Raw genomic sequence first — 16349 nt, 5'->3', positions numbered from 1 at the left:
GAAGGATTGCTAACTTTTCTTTGAAAGCTCTAACATAAATTAATAAAGGAGCAAAAGTTTTAAATGCTACAAATTATAAAAAGTATAATTATATAATCAGACCTTGAAGAGTTTTATGAGAATAAAATCAAAGCTAAATATATTCTGACAATAAAAAGGTTCGATTCCCTGTGCTTTGTGAGAATAAAATCACAAAAACAACATTTATACAAAAATCCTAAGAAGTATTTTATATTACGAATTCATTCGTGGGAACCAATTTGAAATAGAATAATTCCGATGACGGTGAATGCAGCACGAGTACTAACACATTCCCAGCAGTCAGAGCGGAGAGAGTGGCGCGTGCTGTATGCTGTACCTGCTTAAAGGAGCCGCAGAGAGCGAAAGAAAGTCCGTTAAAGTGAGTTTATCACAGCAGCCCGGAGGATTTAATGAGCGGAGACGCCAGTCAGACCGTGCTGGACGTGAGATGACTCGACAGTCGGGGAATAAACTAGCGAAATGTTAAGAAATTGACAGAAGCCATGTCCAAAGATTAGGAAGCCAGCGGACAGGAATGGCTTTTTTTTTTCGTGTTTCTGTATAAGATAATGAAAGTTTGCTACGCTTTATTCGGATAGAAACCTACCTTTTGACAGTTTCTTTTTTAAAAGTAAAATTCCCCACATTATGTACGCGACAGTGCTAAAGAAGAACCACTGGACGTTCAGAGTGAAGGAGTCGTCGGTGTTTAAAGACGCTCGCGGGGAACTGAACGTGCCGCTGCGCGGCGGAGCCGAGCACGGGGAGTTCGCCTACATCGGGGAACTTAACGAGGATGTGGTGGCTTACAAAAGTGGAACATTATCGAGCGGGGAACTGCTGCTGGAAGTAGAGAACCTATCGATATCTGGATTACCTCTTTACGACGTGCAGACAGTGATAAAGAACTGCAAAGGTGCCGTCAGGTTGAAAACTGTAGGACAAGGTAAGGAGCCGAAAAGGCAGATCTGCACACGGAACTCTCTAGAGATTTCTTGCCTTTTAGATTGTCGAACATTCTAAAAACGTCCTACTTATTGAAGGTTATCCTTAACAGCTTGTATCGACTTTGGACGAACCCCTTTTTAATTCGGCTTGCAAATAATGTACAATTAAGCTTAAAAGTTAGTCAAAATGGAAAGTTTTATAGTGGGTTTGCCTTTCACCTAAACGGACGGCCGCTTTAAATTGACATGTTAAAATAAGTTTTGCCCTACAGTCTGACGAGGTGCCAACAACTCAGAATGTCGTCAGGCTTCACCCTTGGCCATTAATAAAAAAAAAACCAAACAAAAAAAACAAAACAAAAAACTGTGAGTTGTGACTTTTTTGACTGGGGTTTGGTTGCAGAGATGCCACTGATCAGTGAGCGATGCCACCTGTCGGGACCAGATGCAAACAATAATCTTTCCCTCTGAAATAATTAACTGATTATTGTACAGCTTTTTTTGATCTTAATCATATCGGATGTCACTCACCCCGTTCTTGGGTTTCCCCTAATAATTCTCAAGTTTTTTTTGCAGCAAATCTTTAATATCATGTAAGAATATTGATGATGGAATAAAATAACAAAAGTAAGGTAGAATAACTAAAGGAGTCACATAGTGCATTTTTTTAAAAAGTGTTTTGTTTTCTACTTGCTGCCTTTTTATAGCAAAATTGCCAGTTATGTGGATCAGATTTACCCTAGATTTGACCAAAAAAGAAAAGAAAAGAAAGGAGGAAAAAAAAAGCCTGAAATGGCTTTTTTGACATTCAGAACTTGAGCTTGGTCTGAGACACGCCCTCTAAGGAGAGTGAGGATGTGGTGAGCAGCTCTTTTCCACAGAAAGTCTTCAAATTAATTTATTTTTAATCATGTTCCCTGTGTTATCATCATTTTAACATCAGATATTCCTTTATTAGTCCCATGTGCATCTAATCATGGAATATTTAATTGTAAATGTTAATTTCTGTTCTACGACATTTTTCATATGTCATTTTCAGTTATTGTTCAGAGGCTGGTGTCACATATTGAAATTGTCACTGTGCTCACATTTGATCACAGACCAGTCACATACTGAGAATGTAGCCATGCAGGAATTGTCATGCCCAGTTCATCATACTGAGGGTATGAAGTCAACTCATATCACCTACCAACTCGTAGTACTCGTACATGCTTGGTCAACTCGTAGCACCTTGATCAATTCGTAGTAACACCTTTCATATTGGCAAGTGGACTCGATGTGTTACAGCTCCTGGGTTTTATTTGTTTGATTGATGTGGATTTGTGCCTGTAATTTAATTTAAAGGCAGTTAGTATAATAGCAGGCTAACGCTTGTTTATTGTGCCGTTATCCTGTGCGGTAAACAGTGTTTTAGTTATGCTTGTTGATTAACAAGCAGTAAAAATTACACATTCTTTTTCAGCGCAGCATGACATTTTCCACAACTGTGTAAAGAAGGACTGCCCATGGCGGCGGTCAGACATGTATAGTAGTTTACTCACTTTTATTTACATTTACCAGAGCTGCCAGCTAGCTCTTAGCACCGCCTGCTACGACTTGACCAAGGTGATTCGAGTTGACCAAGCGGGTGCTGCGAGTTGGTGTGGTATAAGTTGACTATAACGCATACTGAGATTGCAAACATTTCTTTCTTATATTTCCCACTTTTCTTCTATATTAAGTGTAGTCTTTGTATTAACATTTTTATAATGTAACCATATTTATTTGTTACTTAAGTGCATTTTTTTTTTTTTGCCCCAAAAAAATATTCATCATTGCTGACTGCTAAACTGAATTCATCATGCTGAGGTGGATACATTTATTTACAAATGTTAAGCTTGTTTCACAGTTGCAACTAGGAACACACATCTGATCAATCTCAGCACAGCACAACTGGCGGGCATTCATTTTTTCGGCAGTACACACATGCAGTTACAAACTGTGCAAATGTTGACTTGGCCTGGGTGTTCTCAGCTAAGTGTGTTTAGGTTTTGCCTGCTGACTCTTCAGACATACTCGTCTGGCTACATTCTCCCCCAGCACCTAACAGTTATGCGATCATCAGGTTTGCGCAGCTGGTCTGGCTGGTTCATGGTCAGCATCTTTGATGCTGAGCCACTCAGACAGTCTCCCAGCATGGCAAAGCAACTTGCTGAGGGCCTGCTTGGAGCCAGTTATGGCCGTGATAACTTTCTGTCGAGAAGAAGAAAACTAGAAGGGTGTAAATGAGAGTGGGGACTTTGAATGTTGGTAGTATGACTGGTAAAGGGAGAGAGCTGGCTGATATGATGGAGAGGAGAAAGGTAGACATATTGTGTGTGCAAGAGACCAAGTGGAAGGGAAGTAAGAGCAGGAGCATCGGCGGTGGCTACAAGTTGTCGTACCATGGTGAGGACAGGAAGAGAAATAGTGTTGGGGTCATTTTAAAGGAAGAGTATGTTAAAAGTGTGTTGGAGGTTAAGCGATTGTCTGACAGGGTGATGAGTACGGTTATGACTACAAAACCTTTTTCAAAACTTTCATTTTCCTGATGTTGCATTTGATGAACTTTTACCCATAGATCACTTTTTTAAAGTTTATTTCATTGGATCATGAAAAAACCTCCCGCACCCAGCACCGCATCACTTTTAAAAATACATGAGTTTACACAATACTATTTAAAAATAACGTAACAAGAAAAGAATTAGCAAGTATCAAGAAATAACAAGAAAATATATACAAATAAATATTGCTAAAATATATTAATAAACAATAATTAAAAGAAATAAAAAAACAAAGGTAAAATAGATAAAATTGATAACAGATAAAATATAACAGTATTCAGATGATCATCTCTGACACAACAGCAGTCAGTACTGGTCGCAAAAATGGTGTTGTAGCCAGGCTTCAGAGAACATTTCGAGACAAGGGATTCGATGAACCTCAATACATCGGCTACCAGCACCACATTCTTGATCTTGTTCTGCGACATGTGTTGGACTTCTTTTTTCCTATACGGTCACAGTCACCTAACATTAACTATGAGTTTATTGATGAGATTTTGGAACAGTATGATAATTTGCAAAATGCATACATGGACACAGAAGTGATACCAGAGTATGAGAACCTTGGCTGGAGAGATGATTTTAAATTCCATTTTGAGCTTTGTGAAGCATACAAGTTTTACAAACGGAGGAAAAATGGCCTCGCATCAAATGGCACAAGTTGCCAACACTTCACAGTGCCAGGTTGAACTCATGAGGAATGTTTTCAGTTATTGCATTTTTCCTTCTTCCAAATTGGCGAGAACAGCTGAGGGTAACTTGTGATTTCATTGCAACTACATGGTCGCGGGCCTGGTTTTCTAACCAACACTATTAAGAGATGGATTATGAAGACCTGCTGTCAGCAATATCCAAACTTAAGTGTCCCAAAGATGTGAAATGCTTCTCTACTCACTGGAAAAAGGAGCTATCAGTGCTTGATGTGCCTCGCTCCAACATAGTAGCTGAGACGGCTGTAAAGTTGATGGAGGAGGTTCGTTCTACTTGCAAAACAGATAAATATCTTAACAGCAAATTGATTAACACTAATACACAAATCTGAAACACTATTAAAAATACTACAAATGCTATATGTATTCCTTGTGTATTGTATGTAAAAGTGACATGTTATAATAAAGAGTGTTTGAGCCGCTAGGAGTTTTAATGTGAAATATGAAACTGTCTTAGGTGCGGGAGGTTTTTTCAAGGTCTGGAAAAACCAAAGTCATTTTTGTGAGTTTTAGTTAAAAGTTCATCATTTATAACCACAGGCTAATGAATATGAGATTTGTCATAACCCTAGTGATGAGTGTGAAGTTGGAAATTTAAGGAGTGATGATGAATATGATGAATATCATCAGTGCATATGCCCCACAGGTAGGTTGTGAGATGGAGAAAGAAGATTTCTGGAGTGTGTTAGATGAGGTGGTGGAGAGTGTGCCCAAGCATGAAAGCGTGGTGATAGGAGCGGACTTCAGTGGGCATGTTGGTGAAGGGAACAGAGCTGATGAGGAAGTAATGGGCAGATATGGTCTCAAGGATAGGAATGGGGAAGGACAGATGGTAGTTCATTTTGCAAAAAGGATGGAAATGGCTGTGGTGAATACCTACTTTAAGAAAGGAGGAGGAGCACCGGGTAACATAAGAGTGGAGGTAGGTGCACACAGGTGGACTACATTCTTTATAGGAGATGCAAGTGTGTCTTTTTGCAAGGAATGTTTTCACAGTTTTTGCTGTATGGCAAGATGCATTATCATCTTGAAAAATGATTTCATCATCCCCAAACAACCTTTCAATTGATGGGATAAGAAAAGTGTCCAAAATATCAATGTAAACTTGTGCATTTATTGATGATGTAATGACAGCCATCTCCCCAGTGCCTTTACCTGACATGCAGCCCCATATCATCAATGACTGTGGAAATTTACATGTTCTCTTCAGGCAGTCATCTTTATAAATCTCATTGGAACGGCACCAAACAAAAGTTCCAGCATCATCACCTTGCTCAATGCAGATTCAAGATTCATCACTGAATATGACTTTCATCCAGTCATCCACAGTTCACGATTGCTTTTCTTTAGCCCATTGTAACCTTGTTTTTTTTTTTTGTTTAGGTGTTAATGATGGCTTTCGTTTAGCTTTTCTGTATGTCTATGTCTACATGTCTATCTCGGCTTTCAGTGCTTACCAGCCCAGTGAGTATAAAAGAACTTGTGGAGAGCTGGACATGTCCCAACTTGTCCTCTAACACTCCGAAACGGAGGTGTTCCTTTGTCTCGCTTCATCAGCGAATCGGTCGTGACGCGCGAAGCCTCTGCGCGGCTTTCCATGACAAAATCTCGTTAAAAGTGAAATCTGCCGGAAAATGGCTGATGTCCAGGTCTTGTGATAACCAGAGAAAGAGCACACGACGGTCTCATATCCACAGAGCCATCAGCTTAGAAACGATCCAGTGGTTTGTGCTGCATCGTCGCAGCTCGCAGCGCGGCGCACCGACCGTCCTTTAAAGGGGTCCTTAAACCTGTAGTTAAAGTCCTTATTCTCTGTGAAGCCCGTAAAATTTTCACTGAAAGCCAGATAAATTTTTCGAATGGTTTCCAGGTGCCAGTCTCTAACAGCTTCTGAAAAAATTCTGATGGGGAAAAAAGTCCTTTTCATTCCGCCATTTCCAGACAATGAAAATCCGACGAGGGGGCGGGACCACTCCTTCCACAAGGCGTGCTCACAGGCGAATGACGTCACCGACAGGCGTGAAAAAACTCACGCATGCGCACGAGGGTTCAAGCATGTCTGACGTAAAAACATATGAATGAAATCCATATAGTTTTTGAAAAAAATAAAAAGGTACGATACTTTACGGACAGACCTCGTATAACTCCTTCAGCGTTATCGTGGGTATCTGAGTTGTTTCCCTCACTAGTTTCTGTCTTGTACGGTCACTTGGTTTTTGAGAACTGCCTACTCAAGGCAGATTTATATACAGTGCCATTAGAGGTGGGTGGTATACCTGTATCATAGTCATCACTGGTGTTATTGTACACCACGATATGGATTGAGAAGTACTGTCAGCATAGCGAGAAATCAGGCCAGTGAGAACCCCCTGCCAGGCCAGAAGTAGTTTTTTTTTTTTAAACAATACCAGAAAAAATAACAGAAGAAAAAAAACAAAAAAAAAACAAATATCCATTAATTTGGAAATCAGTGATCATTTGTTGCAATCACAGCACGGCTTAACCATCTGGCGCTGAGGTTGTGCTGATCAAAGCTTAGTTTTTCTGTTCTGCTGCACTACATATACGAGGTCTGTTAGAAAAGTAACAGACCTTTTTATTTTTTGCAAAAACTATATGGATTTGAATCATGTGTGATTGCATCAGCCAAGCTTGAACCTTTGTGCGCATGCGTGAGTTTTTTCACGCCTGTCGGTTGCATCATTCGCCTGTGAGCACGCCTTGTGGGAGGAGTGGTCCAGCCCCCTCGGCGGATTTTCATTGTCAGGAAATTGGCCGATTGACTGCCGCTTTCCTTCATCAAAATTTTTTCAGAAAGTGTGAGAGACTGCCAGGTGGAAACCATTTGGAAAATTCAAATGGCTTTCGGTGAAGATCTTATGGGGATCACAGAGATTAAGGACAATTATAACAAGATTAAAGATGGCCCACAGCGGCGGATGGTGCGCTGCGCACCGAGCGGCGATCGACAGGCTCAAACGACCAGATCACTTCCAAAGTGAACGCTTTGTTGATCCGGGACGTCGTCTGACTACCAGAGAAATGGCAAGACAGCTGGACATAGCACTTTTTCGGCACATTCCACTGTTACAGGAGTTTTTGTAATGGAAAGAGGAGCGGAGAAATTCGCCACGGAGCCGCTCATGGCGCGGGACAAAAGCACCTCCGTGTTGGTCTCTCAGGACAAGCCCTAACATGCCCAGCTCTTGCACCATTCGGAAGATTCAGACGGCTTTCTGTGGCTTTTCAGTCGTGTGACTATCCGAGAAATTGTGGACGAGCTGGACATGCCACAACATGTCCTGTGAGGCTTCATCACGGCGTTGCTTTTTGTTCTGTGCCCTGCCCCTCCGTCCCGATGCGCGAATCCCTCCGCACGTCTTTTTCATGCCGAAAAAGTGCTGATGTCACACTCTTCTGCCATTTCTGTGGTAGCCAGACGACGTCCCGGATCAACAAAGCGTTTACTTTGGAAATGAACGGCACATTCCACTGTTACAGGAGTTTTTTGTCATGAAGACGTGCGGAGGACGCGCGTCGGGATAGAGGCGCAGGGCACACAACAAAAAGCAACGCCGTGATGAAGCCTCACAGGACATGTTGTGGCATGTCCAGCTCGCCCACAATTTCTCGGATAGTCACACGACTGAAAAGCCACTGAAAGCCGTCTGAATTTTCCGAATGGTGCAAGAGCTGGGCATGTTAGGGCTTGTCCTGTGAGACCAACGCGGAGGTGCTTTTGTCCCGCGCCATGAGCGGCTCCGTGGCGAATTTCTCCGCTCCTCTTTCCATTACAAAAACTCCTGTAACAGTGGAATGTGCCGAAAAAGTGCTATGTCCAGCTGTCTTGCCATTTCTCTGGTAGTCAGACGATGTCCCGGATCAACAAAGCGTTCACGTTGGAAATGATCTGGTTGTTTGAGCCTGTCGATCGCCGCTCGGTGCGCGGCGCGCCATCCGCCGCTGTGGGCCGTCTTTAATCCAGTTGTAATTGTCCTTAATCTGTGTGATCCCCATAAGATCTTCACCGAAAGCCATCTGAATTTTCCAAATGGTTTCCACTTGGCTGTCTCTCACACTTTCTGAAAAAATTTTGATGAAGCAAAGCGGCAGTCGATCAGCCAATTTCCTGACAATGAAAATCCGCCGAGGGGGCTGGACCACTCCTCCCGCAAGGCGTGCTCACAGGCGAATGACGCAACCGACAGGCGTGAAAAAACTCACGCATGCGCACGAAGGTTCAAGCTTGGCTGATGCAATCACACATGATTCAAATCCATATAGTTTTTGTAAAAAATAAAAAGGTCCGTTACTTTTCTAACAGACCTCGTATGTCAAAACACTCATTAAATACTCTTCTCATAGACCTACCTGGCTTTAAAGTCAGTTTCACATGAAGATACTTTCATAATATTTATGTTACTGTTAAATTATCATTGTGTGAACCAGCAGACATTTAGCCTGCAGGCTCACTTAAGCCTTAAACACAGCCACGGATGTGAAATTGTAAAACCATTTGATTCATCAAGTGTTTTTTATAAAGGTTTTCAGTTTGATGGCGCATTTTTGAAAATGAAGTAATCCAGGTTAAACTCTTGATCAAATGAGATCATTTATTAAAGGGGTCATATTGTGCCAAACCAGTAAATCTGTGATATAACACAATTCACTGCCCAAAAGTGAAATGTTGGATTCTGATAGATACAGGGAAGCACCAGTGATCCTCATGGTTTAGGTCTTGTTGGCACCTTTTAGCATAATTTGCACTTATTCTTTCATATGCCATTTTAATTGGAATGTTGGCACAGTGTGACATGTCTGGGCTTGTTCAGACAGTCATGTTTAAATTAAGCCTTTTGTCTACATGTGACTTATGAAGACCTTTTGCTAATCGAAGGGGCTTGAGGTCCATTAAGGCCACTTTTGCTTGTTTTCTTACAGAGAATTAATAAATAATTAACAAAGAATAAAGAATTCTTTTAACAATGATATCATTAAAAAAAATTAAACGTGCAAAAGCCCAAGGGTGCCCAAGCTGTTAAATGCCACTGTTTAGCTGTTTGTGGGTCACCTCAATCCTCAGGATTTGCTGCATATAACCTTTCTGTCAAACTGTTTTCAAACTCCTGGAAACAGAATATATTCTACTTAACAGTATTTATACTGCTAACTCGGGTTCTCTGTCTCATGTTTGTATGCTCTACGTGTGTGTTTCTGGCAGGCGTTGCATGTGGAAGTGTTTATTTGTTTTCCCTCATCAGGAAGTTGCACCGCCTTTTTCACCCCTCCCATTCTTTCACCTTTGTATACTCCAACAGCCGCACCGTGGCTCCTCTTTTGCCTAGACCTCTGGTTTCAATTTGAGGGTGTATGTGTGTGGGGGTTGTGAATAAGAAGATGGGAGGGAGTGAATTTCCATTTGCATAGTGTGTGTTTGTGGATGGTTTTGGTTATCTCAGTACCTGAATTAACTGGCAACATAATTTAACAACTAAATAGACTACTGAATGCTGCTTCACTAATGTAGAGGCTCTTTGTAATCCCACAAAAGAGCTACATATGGACTAGAGCCACTTTTCCTCTTGTTTGTTAAAGAATGATGTTTGTCTTCCTAATTAGACGAACTTCAGCGTCTTGCCTTTAGTGTGAATGGCAGTTTGTCACAGCTGGCACATGCTGTTACACACTGTGTCAGAGGAAAAGAAAGGCCAACTAATTTACAGTAGTCAGTTTATTGCAGTGGGGGAGGTATTCAGGCACTTCAATTCTGTTCTTGAATTATGAGTAAATATCCAGGCTGCTCCTTTGTGTGTGTGTGTATATATATATCTTTTGGGAGAACATGTTCAGGTACCAGTAGGACTAGTGCACTCTTTAGAAGTTTAAATGTGCTTACAATTCACACTTCATAAGACAATCTGGTCAGAGTTGACAGCTTCACTCGTTGCGCATGCTTAAGGGCCTGTCACAGCGGCGTATTCGTAGAGCTGCTCATTACAGCGTATCATGCTACTGTCCGCTGATGTGAGCCCGCCCACGCTTCAACACGGTACTGTGCGCCACTTCATCATACTGGACTAATTACAACCCCTGGCAAAAATTATGGAATCACCGGCCTCGGAGGATGTTGTTTAATTTTGTAGAAAAAAAGCAGATCACAGACATGACACAAAACTAAAGTCATTTCAAATGGCAACTTTCTGGCTTTAAGAAACACTATAAGAAATCAAGAAAAAAAATTATGGCAGTCAGTAACGGTTACTTTTTTAGACCAAGCAGAGGGAAAAAAATATGGAATCACTCAATTCTGAGGAAAAAATTATGGAATCATGAAAAACAAAAGAACGCTCCAACACATCACTAGTATTTTGTTGCACCACCTCTGGCTTTTATAACAGCTTGCAGTCTCTGAGGCATGGACTTAATGAGTGACAAACAGTACTCTTCATCAATCTGGCTCCAACTTTCTCTGATTGCTGTTGCCAGATCAGCTTTGCAGGTTGGAGCCTTGTCATGGACCATTTTCTTCAACTTCCTCCAAAGATTTTCAAATGGATTAAGATCCGGACTATTTGCAGGCCATGACATTGACCCTGTGTGTCTTTTTGCAAGGAATATTTTCACAGTTTTTGCTCTATGGCAAGATGCATTATCATCTTGAAAAATGATTTCATCATCCCCAAACATCTTTTCAATTGATGGGCTAGGAAAAGTGTCCAAAATATCAACGTAAACTTGTGCATTTATTGATGATGTAATGACAGCCATCTCCCCAGTGCCTTTACCTGACATGCAGCCCCATATCATCAATGACTGTGGAAATTTACATTTTCTCTTCAGACAGTCATCTTTATAAATCTCATTGGAACGGCACCAAACAAAAGTTCCAGCATCATCACCTTGCCCAATGCAGAGTCGAGATTCATTGCTGAATATGACTTTCATCCAGTCATCCACAGTCCACGATTACTTTTCCTTAGCCCATTGTAACCTTGTTTTTTTTTTTGTTTAGGTGTTAATGATGGCTTTCATTTAGCTTTTCTGTATGTAAATCCCATTTTCTTTAGGCGGGTTCTTACAGTTCGGTCACAGACGTTGACTCCAGTTTCCTCCCATTCGTTCCTCATTTGTTTTGTTGTGCATTTTCGATTCTTGAGACATATTGCTTTAAGTTTTCTGTCTTGACGCTTTGATGTCTTCCTTGGTCTACCAATATGTTTGCCTTTAACAACCTTCCCATGTTGTTTGTATTTGGTCCAGAGTTTAGACACAGCTGACTGTGAACAACCAACATCTTTTGCAACATTATGTGATGATTTACCCTCTTTTAAGAGTTTGATAATCCTCTCCTTTGTATCAATTGACATCTCTCGTGTTGGAGCCATGATTCATGTCAGTCCACTTGGTGCAACAGCTCTCCAAGGTGTGATCACTCCTTTTTAGATGCAGACGAACGAGCAGATCTGATTTGATGCAGGTGTTAGTTTTGGGGATGAAAATTTACAGGGTGATTCCATAATTTATTCCTCAGAATTGAGTGAGTCCATATTTTTTTCCCTCTGCTTGGTCTAAAAAAGTAACCATTACTGACTGCCACAATTATTTTTTCCTGATTTCTTATAGTGTTTCTTAAAGCCAGGAAGTTGCCATTTGAAATGACTTTAGTTTTGTGTCATGTCTGTGATCTGCTTTTTTTCTAGAAAATTAAACAACTGAATGAACATCCTCCGAGGCCATTGATTCCATAATTATTGCCAGGGGTTGTAAATACATACTCCTGACATTTGATCACGTCTAATTTAACTTGTAAAAAGCACTTCTGACAGGACTTTGACCTTGAATTTTTTTCCAATGTAAAAATTTGTGGAATTTTAAACTAGTTTTGGCAGTGGTTTGCGCTCGACGAGTGCAATGTTGTCCTTTTTTTTGACTGCTTGAATTTGAGGTGATGTCATAAAATACACCTGTTAGGTTCACAACAAATCTGTCACATCGTTTTATAAAATCTGTCTGTCTGTCTGTCTAATCAGAGCTGTGACTCTTTAAAATAAACGCGCCCTCGCTGCATGTCGGTGTGCTCATCAAACGCCATGATCGATCAGTCTGATCAAAGCTGAAAAGAGCTGTGACTCTAAAATAAACACGTACTCGCTGCATTAAAAAAAAAAAAGTTAAATAACTGTTTTTGAGCCGCACCACACCATGCAGTAGAGAACAGAGTGCACCTACACAGAGGCAGAAAATAGCACTGAAACTGGTGCAGCATGGCACACGTGACTGTGTGCACACATTAAAACGCGAACACACGCAGCTGCAAGTATGAACGAACACTGTTAAAGGGTGAGTATGCACGTATTTCAGGCGTATTTAAATGAAACCCAACGCTGCAATGAGCAGCTCTACGAATACTCCACTGTGACAGGCCCTTTAGACCAGTTTGTGGAGATGAGTATGCCAGCCTTTATTTATTTATTTATTTATTTATTTTTCCAGTTTCACGTTGAACTTTATTCACATTGTGTATTCTGCCAATGAAAACAGATCATCTGTAGTAGTGAACTGTAGGCACCAACTTTGAGGAAAAATAGGCAAAATTGTCCACTGTTATTTTAGTGCAACAGGAGTAGGGAAAACAGATATTTGATTTGGACAATAATCCACATCAATTCTGGTTTGCTTTTTCTGTGACGTTAGTTTATTTGCTGGAAAAAAAACAAAAATCCCGACTATAAATGCACTTTACGTGTGTAGTTCTGTGATTGTGTCCGCAGTGGCTTGTGGAGCTATGGCTCTGGCTTGCATGGAAGCTGCACCCTGACTTGATGGAAAACTGCAGCACACACTACATACATGATCTTTGCAGCATTTGGTCATGCTAACTAGAGCTCCCACAAACAACTATTTTGATAGTTGACTAGTAAACGATTATTTTTACGATTAGTCGACTAGTCAGATCATACGTAAATTGCAGCTTATCGCATTTTATTGATATTGATTCCGCTTATCAGTCCGATCCCTTATCGATACCTCCTGTGAATTTTCTGTGTGCTACAAGTAGGCTTTACAGGTATTCTGTGTCAAAAACATTTTGAGTCTTAAAGTAAATAAATGTGAAATTGGTCACTGGAGCCTTGATCTCTGGACTTAAATAAACTCTACATGGTGGATCCTTGATCTCTGGACATACAGTAAATAAACTCTACATGGTAGGGATGTAATGATACACAAAAATCACGGTTCGGTACGTACCTTGGTTTTGAGGTCACAGTTCGGTTCATTTTCGGTACAGTATGGGAACAAAATTCAAAACCTAAATTTGCATGTTGTTTAAACCAACAATTTATTGTAACATTATACAAACAGGAAAATAAAATAATTGCAAAGTGCTGCCTGGTAATAAGTTAAATAAAATATTCTCAAATGTATGAAATATTATAAAAAATAAATTCCTAGTAAACAGCTTTTAACAAAACCTTTCCACAAGTAAAGCGTAGCACAATGGTTCATGAAGCCCTGTTCAATTTTATTCAACTTTCATATTTTTTGCCAGAAAAATTAATTTGTCCAAAACTGTCACACTCTATAAGGAATTTTTTAAAGAGAATTAATGTTTTAGAATCCCTTTACGTTTGTACAATTTATGTTATTTTCTATCTCTTTCTATTAACTGTTTGTTTAATGTTTGTTAATATATCTTTTTAAATACAGTTTTGAAAACAACAACATTGTGGGAGAGGCAAAAACACCGAGTAAAACTGTCTTAAAAGTATTTAGAACCACAAATAAACTTGATTCTTGGTTTGTTTATTTATTTTGCCATTAAAATTGGCCATCACTTATTCAAATAAAAAAACTTCTCAAGGCCAGGGCTTCTCAGAGTCTGGGGACTATTTAATCGCAACCCAGTAAACAAGGTCAGTAGGCTGAACAAGTCAGAGTGAGGAGAATTGTAGCTATCCCTCCTCTCAGTGCTTTACAGGCTGGTGCAGCAGAGGAGGGGGAGATCCGCTGCCACTTGGTGACAACAGAGACTTTCACTTTCAGTCTCCAGTAATGCCAGGCAAAGTAGCTAGATTTGTCACTAGTCGCGTTTGAGGAAATAAGTTGTCAAGAGGATTTGGAAAGTCACCAAATTTAGCGAGAAAGTTGTCACGTTGGCAACACTGAATGTAAACGCACGCAATGCGAACTCATCCTTGCACAGCCCTGTACTGAACTGAATGTGTCGATTGACATATTTTAATGGCTTTGAGAGGGGTTAAGAAACGCAGTTGCTGCTTCTGAAGAGGAGCGAAGCAAAGATCCAACAAAGAAGCGAATTGAAGCACTGCTTCATTGGTTCAAGGTTCAAAGCAAATGACTCGTTGACTGCTAAATTAGTTATCGACTGTTTCAGTATTCGACGTAGTCATGACTAGTCATGGCAGCCCTAATGCTAACGTATAGCCATTGACATCCTGCTATGTAGAAAATGATGTTGATTTCAACACACTTGAACAATTCAATCCATTATGAATTGTTATTTTAAGGTGTTCACCATGGTCATGGAATCATTACTAAAATGAAATCTCTTCTTTGTATTTATCAGTGGATTGCAACCCAACTTTACAGGTGCATACCGCCGCCTACAGTATCGCAGTGTGTGGAATCATAACATTAATTATTTTAAGTCAATACAATACAGAACATACAACAAATATCTTAAAACTATTTGGGCATAGCACAAATTTGAGTAATTTTAACGCAATCATGCATCACTTTTAAAAGACTGAACAAGATCACTCTGATCACTGATTAGCTGATCTAATGCTTGAAGAGTTGAGCTGTTCCAGCTGCTTTTAAACATGCTGTGGTTCGACCTCTTCTTAAAAAACCTCACCTGGACTCGTCAGGTTTATCTAATTTTAGACCTGTCTCATCTGCCATTTCTGTCTAAGGTTTTAGAAAAGGTTGTCTTTTAACAGTTACAATCATTTTTAGAAGACAATCTCATCCTTGAAAAATTCCAATCTGGGTTTAGATCATGACACAGCACTGAGTCAGCACTTTTAAAAGTTCATAATGATATTACTCTGTCGGTGGATGCAGGGAATCCCGCTGTGCTGGTTCTGTTGGACCTCACAGCAGCCTTTGACACTGTGGATCACACAGTACTTGTCTCCCGGTTAGAACATTTTATTGGCATTCAGGGTACTGCACTTAAGTGGTTTAGATCATATTTGGCTGAAAGGAGCTTTTATGTCATGATTGGGGACCTGTCTTCATCAACTGCTCATCTGTCTTGTGGAGTGCCGCAGGGTTCTGTCCTTGGGCCGATTCTATTTTCTTTGTACATTCTGCCATTGGGGTCAGTTATAACCCAGTACAACCTGTCCTTTCATTGTTATGCAGATGATCTGCAAATGTATCTGCCTGTGAGGACTAATGGGAGTGATGCTTTGTCATCATTATTTAATTGTATTCATGATGTAAAGCAGTGGCTGTCCCAAAACTTCCTTTACCTGAATGATGATAAAACTGAGATTATGGTGTTTGAGCGCTCTGGCATACCAAATGTGGTAACACCAAATTTTGGTGTTTTGGCTAACTATGTAAAACCAGCTGTCAAGAATTTGGGAGTGATATTTGACAGCTGTTTGAGGTTTGATCACCAGATAAACTCTGTTGTCAAAGCTAGTTTTTTCCAACTTTGCCTTTTGGCTAAAATAAAGCACTTTCTCTTGAGACAGGCATTCATGCTTTCATCAGCTCCAGACTTGATTATTGTAATGCACTTTATTCGGGCATCTCTTGCATGTCTCCAGTTGGTGCAGAATGCTGCTGATCATCTTTTAACAAACACTTTTAGACGTGAGCATATTATGCCCGTCCTGTACTCACTCCACTGGCTTCGTTTGTTTTAGAATTGATTTTAAAATTTTAATGTTTGTTTTTAAAGCTATTTATGGCCTTGCACCTCCCTACTTGTCTGAAATTTTAACTTTGCGCACCTACAGTAGGACATTAAGGGCGTCTGGCCAGCTTTACTTAGATGTTCCAAGGTCAAGATATAAACGCTGGGGTGATCATGCTTTCGCGGTAGCCGGCCC

The 16349-nt window shown here is 40.4% G+C and overlaps 1 protein-coding gene across 1 annotated transcript in view; it reads left to right on the top strand.

Moving 5' to 3' along the window:
- Positions 1 to 363: 363 nt before the first annotated feature.
- The window catches only part of LOC117507809 (membrane-associated guanylate kinase, WW and PDZ domain-containing protein 1-like), a 467280-nt gene continuing 451294 nt past the window's right edge, over positions 364 to 16349 (top strand). The window contains exon 1 of the mRNA XM_034167605.1: positions 364 to 967. Within this exon, the coding sequence (XP_034023496.1) occupies positions 670 to 967 (298 nt within the window). The 5' untranslated portion in view covers positions 364 to 669. The remainder of the gene's footprint in view (positions 968 to 16349) is intronic.

The sequence above is a fragment of the Thalassophryne amazonica genome, chromosome 3, assembly GCF_902500255.1.
Source record: "Thalassophryne amazonica chromosome 3, fThaAma1.1, whole genome shotgun sequence".
Classification (NCBI taxonomy): Eukaryota; Metazoa; Chordata; class Actinopteri; order Batrachoidiformes; family Batrachoididae; genus Thalassophryne; species Thalassophryne amazonica.
The sequence above is the reverse complement of the archived record's forward strand: the minus strand, read 5'-3'. Positions and strand labels throughout refer to the sequence as shown.